General features: G+C 56.1%; 1 protein-coding gene across 4 annotated transcripts in view; it reads right to left on the bottom strand.

Annotated features, from left to right (window-relative positions):
- Positions 1 to 5,182, bottom strand: part of ADORA1 (adenosine A1 receptor) — a 36,005-nt gene extending 30,823 nt beyond the window's left edge. Inside the window, exons 1-3 of one of the 4 annotated variants that reach the window (XM_021713609.1) lie at positions 4,960 to 5,169; positions 4,440 to 4,606; positions 3,703 to 4,100 (exon numbers count right to left, since the gene is read on the bottom strand). In XM_021713609.1, coding sequence (XP_021569284.1) covers positions 3,703 to 4,043 — 341 coding nt within the window. In that variant the 5' untranslated portion in view covers positions 4,044 to 4,100; positions 4,440 to 4,606; positions 4,960 to 5,169. Of the gene's footprint in view, positions 1 to 3,702; positions 4,636 to 4,959 lie in introns of those variants that run through there. The other 3 variants (XM_008060466.1, XM_008060464.1, XM_021713610.1) reach the window with 3 other exon arrangements.
- Positions 5,183 to 8,820: the final 3,638 nt, after the last annotated feature.

Raw genomic sequence — 8,820 nt, forward strand, 5'->3', positions numbered from 1 at the left:
TCAGTTTATGTAAAGATACTGTCTACAGAACAGGGATAACAATAACCTTTACTAGTGAGAGGCTATGAACATTAGATGAGATAAAGTATACAAACAACAAAGCATGCACCTAGCACACACTCACTAGAAGCAAAAAACAAAACAAACAAAAACAACCCATACAACAAAACCCTCCCAACACAGTATTTGGTAGGAGTCAGGATAAGGAAGAACCACAGAGGGAGTCAAAAGACACCTTAGAGAGCTCAAATCCAATTCCTACATTTTTTTAACAGAAAGTGGTAGGAAAAGCTCAGAGAGGTTGAATAACTTGTCCAAGGTTGCACAGCTAGTTAGTAACAGAGTAAGGTTCAAACTCAGGTCTGCCTGACTCCCAAACATCCGCCTCTTCCCTGCACTCTAACCCATCTGGTTATGGACTGCCACCCCCGCCCCCCTGCCAGAGTTTTCTTCCCACAGAGAGGGTTTTGGTCAGGGAGCCCTTGTTAGCACTCCTTCCTACAACTAGCTTCCTGGAGTAGGCACCGAATTGCCACAGAATGCCACCAAGAAAACCCTGGGCAAGGAAGTAAGGGGACAAATGAGAGACATTTCCTAGATCAAGGAGCTAAGCTAAGCAGAATTAGGGTATCAGCTACCAAGCATGTGGAGGTGCTATACAAATAACCTTCAAACCACATGTAAATGTCCACGGGTTATTGATGAATCAACAATTTGAGGTTTTCAAAAAATGTATAACTGGATCGCACTATATGATGTGAATCTTTCTCTCTTGGCTTTCTGCCAAGTGGAAGGAAATAAAATTTGTTGTTTACTGACCAAACCATGCCTTGCTCGGTGAGGGACGAGGTAACTCCTGTACCCAGGTGCCCCAGATATGTTTTGCCAATGCTTGGTCAGTATGACTCCCTGGTGCCCAGGGCTGCATCTACCTTTGACTGCCTTGTCAGAGCAGCAAACCAAACACCTGGGGACCTCTGGTTGCGAGGGGTCTCACAGACCCAGCAGCCCAGTGACTCCAGCTGTCCAGAGGGGAACAGAGCATGCTATTCCTCCCACAGGGGACCTGGGAAGTGACAGGCAAGGGCCTAAAGGGGTCCAACACTTCAGACAAATTCCCTGCGTGAGGATCAAGGTTCCAGCAGCCTCTCTCTAATTCAGGAGAAAGGCTCCTCTCCCAGGCACAGCAGGTGTGCTGCTATGAAGGAGTCATGCTGAGCTGGTGGGGAGCTGTGTTCAGGGCCCTGAGGTGGAAGGGACAAGAAAGGAGCGAGTCCACAGCAAGAAAGTCAGAGGTTTAGACATCTGGGAGGCCTGTTTGAGGTTCCACTGGGTGCTCTGGAAATGCCAATTCAGTCAGCATCTATTGAGTGTCTGCGATGCGCCAGAGACTGAGCTGGGCATTCTGGAGAATTTGCAGAAACAGACAAGATGTGGTCGTCGGCAGGGTCACTGCTCTTGGGGCACCAATAATCCACCAGAGGAGAAGAAGCATGTATAGATACAACCCAACAGCACTTTGACACCTTCTTGGAAATGTGGGGTGTGTGTGTGTGTGTGTGTGTGTGTGTGTGTGTGTGTTGCCACATAAAAGTGCAAGGGGGAGGAGTGCCTATCCAGCCCTACTGTAGCCATATGCTGTTAATAATGATAATAAAACAACAAACATAGACATACCATTTATGGCTTGCATATAAATGTTAGGTCTACCACTAAGTGCTTTGTATGTATGAGTTCATCCTATTCTTCCAATAGCCCTAGGAAGTAGGCCCTATTATTAACATCCTCTTATAGATGAGGACATTAAAGCTTAAAGAGGGCAAATAGGTGACTCTCCCAAGGCCACACAGCTAGAAGGTCCTAGCAAGGATTTGGAGTCAGACCTGTGGCAGCCCCCATGCAGCCCCTGCCTCAGGGGACAGTTCCTCAAGACCCCAGCTCTGAAGCTACAGCAGCTGCCTCCTGGAGGATTGGGCCTGTGGTTCCCCCCAGTGCAGGCATCCCCAGCCCAGCCCCACTGGGCAAGTAGGGCAAGTTCTGTGGCCCTGACCTTTGTCACAGCAGGACGCCCTTCCAGCCCCACAGGGCAATAGGGCACACCTTTGTCACAGCAGGACACCAGCTCCAGCTCCACAGGGCAAGTAGGGCATGTTCTACGGCCGTGACCTCTGTCATAGCAGGACGGGGCCTTTGGCTCGCCTTGGCACCCCCTTAGCAGACAGACTTTCTCCAGCAGTCTCCCTGTGTCCGCGTGAATTTCCAAAAGCGGCAACACTTTGTTGTAATGGTCGGGCTCAGAGTACCAGCCCTTCTAATGGGTTGAGACCTGCTTTATCTGTGCAGCCCAGCAACAACCTGGGACTAATGGCAGCACAAGGGCCCCTCAGTGGCTGAGCTTCTGGCTGCGCTCCCTTCTTCGCCTCACCTTCCTGGGGAAACCTGGAGGTTGGAGGGAGGTAGACAGGGCAGAGAGACTGGCATCGAGGTGCTGGGCATGGGGGAATCAGGAAGGAAGGCAGCAGCTTCAGGGTCTTAGTTTCTCCGAGTCTTAGTTTCCCCCTTACAGCTCCTGCTCCACCTCCCTTACGGAATCACGAAGACAACAGGAAAAAATCATGCGTGAAGAAAGGCTTTGGAAAGTTAAATGCGCACAAATGTAACACAAGGGGGAAAACATGAGTGCCCAGGCCTGCCTAGGCAAGGGGCCAAGTGAGGCGGAGGCCCCACATCCCAGACACGGAAGCTACGCTGGGGCTGGCAGGTGCCCGGGCTGGCCAGAGCTCCCTGGGAGAAAAGGAATCTACTGGTGACAAGAACTGAAAGAGGGGGCAAGCATGCCTCACAGCAGTGTCCCAGCAGAGCTGGTCCCTGGCAGTATGCCCAGGCTCTCACTGGCACTTGGTGGCCCAGGCACTGCCTGGTGACGAGATTATGGCCTGGTAGGTCCAGGAAGAGAGCCCCAGTGTAGACCAGACACCCACACTGGGGACAGACTACCAGCCCAGCACTGCCTGGTAGCAGCACCAGCACCTCTGCTGTGACCAGCAAAGACAAACACAGTTTTGCAGCAGAACGGGAACATTAAGAGCAGGCACCAGCGTTTTCCCTCCTCTGCCTGTCACAGAGATTCCTTAAGTGGGAGTTGGGCAGAGGTAATCAGACTGCTGGGTTCAGCAGGACAGCCCCGGAGGGGGCAGCTGGCTGGTGTAGAGATACACGGAGAACAAGAAAGTTAAGAGTACATTCAGAAAGCCTGCCTGCATCTGGGTAGAGAAGCACGCTCCCGGCCCTGGTGTGCCACCCTCGCCCTGGCTCTGCCCCTTCCTCTTCCCTGGGACTGGTGGAGCTCAGCTCATTCACATCCAGCGCCCACTGCGACCCTGTCTTGGTGGTCCCTCCATATCCCCCACCTCTGCCCAGGCCCAACAGGCAGCCTTGGGTTTCCTGGCTGAAGTGGCTTCAGCCCTGGGGTCCTGGGCACAGCCAGGTTCACCTTCCTCCGGTCACCGAGGCCCCTCCTGCTCACCGGCACGACAAAGCAGAGCACAGGACACAGGAAGGACTCTGGGCCCAGTGGCCCAGAGAACACCAGGCTCACCTGAGGTCTTACGGGCTACCTTTCCATCCTGTCTAGACAACCCTCAAGCCAGCCAGCCAGCCAGCGTAGGCTACTGCAAGTACTTTCAGTGGCTGTGGACTCACCGGAGTGGGATCTTCACACGGAGGTAGCGGTCCACGGCGATGGCCAGCAGGGCCAGGATGGAGCTCTGGGTGAGGATGAGGACTGGACAGGCCACCATGAGGCAGGTGTGGAAGTAGGTCTGTGGCCCAATGTTGATGAGGATGGCCAGGGGGATGACCAGGGCGCCCACCGCCACATCAGCCACCGCCAGTGACACGATGAAGCAGAAGGTGGCATCCCGCAGAGCCTGGTTCACCTTCACCGCCCAGATCACCAGCACGTTCCCGGGCACGGAGACCAGGGCGATGAGCACCTCGATGCCGATGTAGGCGGCCTGGAAGGCCGAGACGGAGGGCGGCATGGCGGGCACAGACTGGACACATCAGCAGACAGGCACCAAGGGGCACGAGGCGGGCACCTGTGGTCAGGGAAGCCTGGGGTGGGGAGGCCCGCTTGGGAGGGGGCGGGGAGCCCAGGCGGCCTGGAGCTCCAGCTGCCTGTGGAGATGTGCCCCACTTGGCACATGCAGCATCTGCCCAGGCCGGTGGGGCGGCAGGCCCTCTCTCTGCTAATCTTTGTCCCCTCCCCTTGACATCCCCAGAGGTTCCATTCAGCAACTTAAAATAGCAGCGCTGGCTCCTCCACTGGCTTTTTTTATCAGGTGTGAGGCAGCTTCCAGCACACACACACCACACGGGGGTCCCCCATGCCTGGCTCTGCCCACCCCTGCCCACAGAACAGGCTGCAGGGAGCTCACCATCCTGCCCGCTGGCCGGCAGGGGGTCCCAGAGGCAGTGCCCAAAGTTCCCAGCACCTGGTGCCGCGCCGAGGTCTGGGCACCGCGCAGGGCAGGGCTGGGCTGGGCTCCGGGCACCGCGCGCCGCTCATAGTCCTCGGCTCCCGCCGCAGCGCTCCCAGCCCGGCCTTTCAAGCAATCACATGGTGCGGCAGAGGCTCAGCCCCGGACGCTTTTAAAGAGGTAGCGCCCCTGATTCGCACCTGGGACGGGAGTGGCACGCGGGGGGGCGCGGAGGCTGAGCCCAGATCCAGGCCGGGGCGCGGTCTCCCCACTCCTCAGCGTGCGCGCACACCTGCCCTGCGCCCACCCACTTGAAACGTTGCTGGTGCCCGGCTCTGAGCAGTCCCCTGGCCCAGCTCCAGCTCTGTCAGGGACCCTTGCCCATCGCCTGCCCCAAGGGGGCATTCCGGGAGCTTCTTTCAACCCTCTCTTGCGCCCCACCGGGGAGCCCCAGCCGGGAGCCGAGGCTCAGACTTACCCAAGGTCACCAAAGCTGGCAGAGCGCCTGGCCACTGAGCTGTGCTACCCAAGTGCCCCCACGCCTCGACGCCTCCAGCAGCCGCTCGCTGCGGGGACGCCTGGAGAATCCGAGGCCGGCCTGTAAGGAGGTCCAGGGTGGGACTCGACTCGGGTGCCGGCGCCTCCGTCGCCCCCGGCGCGGGAGCCGAGTGACAATCGGGCTCCGAACACCGGGAGGGGGCGGGGGCGGCGGCGGCACCCGCGGGCCCCCCCCTCCTCGTTCTCCGTCTCCTCCCCCACCCCCTCCTCTAAACAAAGGAAGTGATACCGGGTGAGAAAAGCTGGAAAAATGTGAGCTCCCCGAAGGGTCTGGACCCCGCCTCGGGACTGGACAGGGGCCAGCCTCCCTGTGTCCACGTCTCCCCGAAAAATGGGGGATGCCCAGGAGCCCAGGTCTGGCTTCTAGCGCCCCCTCCCCCTCCCAGCACAGCATCTCCCCTGCAGGGTCCAGAATGTCCCCTCTCTGACCTCCCTGGGGTGGTGATTTGGTAGCCCTGGCACCCTCCTCCAATCCTACAACCCTGCTCTATCCATGAAACCAATCCCTGCATATTATAAGCGCACGTTACTTTGCAGGCGCTATCCTGAGTCATTACATTCCTTTCTCATCCATCTTTCAGAACTGCCTTTTAGTCTATTAGCAATTTCCATTTTGCAGATGAGGATGCTGAGGCCCAGGGAAGTGACCCAGCTTTCCAAGATCACTTCTGTTAGTGTCACCAGCTCTGCACTCTTTCTTTCTTCCTTCTCCTTCTTCACAGCTCAGCCCTCAGTCATAAAGTATCTCATGCCCTCATGTTATAAAGAAGCAGACTTGGGGAGGGAAGGGACTTCCGAAAGGTCACAGGGCAAATCTTAACAGGACCAGAGTAAGAAACCCAGGCTCATGGCTCTCTCCACCATGCCCAGACCCCTCTCTTGGCTGCCTGCTGCCAGTCTCAGTTTAGGCAGCCCACTGGTATTGACCAATGACCAGCCCTGATAGACCCTTGCAAAGACAGATGCCTTGCAGAGATTCCAACCTGAGAAATCCTCATTGTGGGCATTGGGAAAGGGTCTTGGGAGGACAGAGAGCCAGGCTTGGGGACCCCAGTGCCACCTAGCTAAGACCTGGCCTCTGGGGAGCTGCCCTCTCCTGGGATCTCAGAAGACAAAGAAAGGGGTTCTGCCCACAGGAGGGTGAGCAGACTGCTTCTGCTGGGGGTCTGTGCCAAATCACAGTGGGGGGGCAAGGTGGGGCTCATACCTGAGTGACTGGGAAGAGGAAAGTAAGGGCAGTGAGTCTTCTGAGGGGGAGGAGGAGGCCCAGTTCGCAGAAAGATAACTTCCATGTCTGCCTTCAGGGGGAGCAATGAATCTGTGCCTCAGACAGCAACAGTGCAAGCTTTCCCTAGAGGCTAGTTGGGGAAATTAGGAAGTGTAAACGCTCCTTCCTCCTCTTACCCTCCACTTCCCCTACTGACTTAGCTAAAATACCAACAGCACCTGACATTCTGCCCACTCCCCGACCACCCAGACATGCCTGCCTTTGCAACCAGCCACTGCCTCTCAGCTCTTTCCTGGCTTAAGCCATTTGGGGCTCAAGGCTTCCCCTCTCAATGTCCACTCGGCTTCCCAACTGCCGTTTATCTAGCTGTCAGGAGAAGCTGACAAGACCCCAGGCGGCACATCTTGGGACAGGCGGTAAGTGATTGGGGTTGCCTTCTCTACCTCCTAAGCAGCATCTTCCGCACTGGAGGGCACCTGAGTCCCCCCACCCTCACCCACCACACACACACACCACACACACACACACACACACACACACACACACACACCCAGTTCTCCACATGGGTTGCTGGCACATAGTAGATGCATTTGCATAATACCTGTAGGTAATTTGGTTGTCTCTCAGTTCTGGGCAAAATACGTCCAAACATACCCTTCTCTCCTCCCTCCTTCCACCCCTGCCTGTCCCCAGGCCAGGCCTCCTAGGGGATTAGACTGGCCTATTTGAGAATAGAACTAGCCAAGGCCAGGCCCATTCCAGAGAGCCGCCCTGGGAAAAGCACACTGCCTCCTCGGAGTCCTCTGGTTAGAGTAGGATGGGGTAGGGAGGGTTGGTACCGAGTTCTCCTGGGCAGCAGCACCATTTGGTGTGGTGAAAAGAGCACTTGACTGAGAGTCAGAAGAGCTGGAAGCTTGCTTCTGGGTCCTAATCTGTCACTCACTGGCTGTGTAGCCTCTAGCAGGTCACTTTTTCTCTCCTGGCCTCAACTAACCCATCTGTCAAGTGATGTCTATCGTCCTTTCCTGCTTCAACAGCCGGTAAGTCCATTCCAAATTGGGAGAGATAAGCTGAGATGGAGACCACAGAGCTGGATCTTTCCTGAAACCTTTTAAGTCCCAGTTCCCCGATTCGGGGCAGATACCAGGACTGAGAGGAAGGGAGGTTTGTGGTGGAGGTGAGAAGAGAAAGAGGGGAAGACAGTGTGGGAGGTATAGGCAGAGTAAGAGGAGCCAAGTTGTCCAGAATTTACTCTGAGCCAAAATTCCCTGACTTTCAGTGTTCCAGGATGCCCTACTAGATGACCTTCCCACACCAGGGTCCCCTCATGCTCTGTAGCCATGAGACCCTCTAAGATTTACCCTGCCTCCAGCAGCTAAGCCTTGGCTTTCCCCTCTGTAAAATCAGTGTAGGAATTCCCCCCTCCTAGGAAGGTTATGAGAACATCATTAGCTGATTTATGGGGAGAGTCTAGCACAGGTATTTTATCAACAAGGCAAGCAGGCAGCACCAGGCCAATGGAGTGGGGGGTGGGCAGGGAGGGAGTAGGTGAAATTACAAAATCTGCTCTGTACAACCAGCAGGGCCAATGTCAGTACCAAATCCCACAGGTGCCAGGTTTAGGCACCCTCAAGGGTGCCCAGGGCAAAGCTTCTATTTTACATGTCACTCTGGGGGCAAGATAATGTCACAGCAAGTAGAAAGACCCCCAGGTCCTGGTCCTCACCTCCACTGCCCCTCTATCTCTTGGTCCTACTTCTGTCCTTCCAAAGCCCCTGTTGTGGGTTTCTCCACTGGCCCCCACTGGGATCTCAGAAGACAAAGAAAGGGGTGCAGCCTCCCCACTGTGGGCAGGGTGAGTGGGGAAGAGGGAGAGCTGAAATGGAAGCACCCCTGGGGACACCCTGCTGAACAGCCCTGCACTTTCTCCCCTGCACTCTCCAAATGGGACTAGTTGCCACCCCCGTCCCCAGGCCAGGAAGGGCCACCCAAAGAGGCTGAAGTCATCCCTGCCCATCCCTCAGGAGCCCAGCAAGGGGTAGGTGGTGTCAAGGCTTGGGGAAGTAGATGAGGTTTTAGAATTTTCCTCTATCTCTTTCCAGCAGGCAGGAGGATATTTTGGTCCCTGTCTTGTTTTTTCGGGGTTGTTCTGGGCCGTGTGTGTGCAAGGAGGATTGTTGAGTAAGAACAGGTAGTTGGGACAAAAGAATTTCTGGATGGCAGGGAAGACCCTGGCCCTTCCCCCAAGGGGCCCATCACCATGCCCAGTCTGCCCCTGCTGTGACTTCCTAGAAGTTTCCTCCCTCCCCTTTTCCACCACCCTCCTCCTCCTCGGATTTGCTGTCTAGGTCTCTCTGCCACCTTCTCTCTCCCACCCTCCCTCTCTCCCTCCCTCCCTCCCTCCTTCCTTCCTTCTGGCTCTTTTCTTAGGTCAGGCCTCCTATGGGAAGAACACAGGCTGCTGCACATTCCCCTATGTGTTTGTGAGCGGGAGGGAAGGCCTGAGATAACTCTGGGCCATGTAGTTCACGTTCCTCCAGACAGCACAGAACT

Source organism: Carlito syrichta, unplaced genomic scaffold, assembly GCF_000164805.1.
Source record: "Carlito syrichta isolate Samal-C Ts95f unplaced genomic scaffold, Tarsius_syrichta-2.0.1 Scaffold304629, whole genome shotgun sequence".
Classification (NCBI taxonomy): domain Eukaryota; kingdom Metazoa; phylum Chordata; class Mammalia; order Primates; family Tarsiidae; genus Carlito; species Carlito syrichta.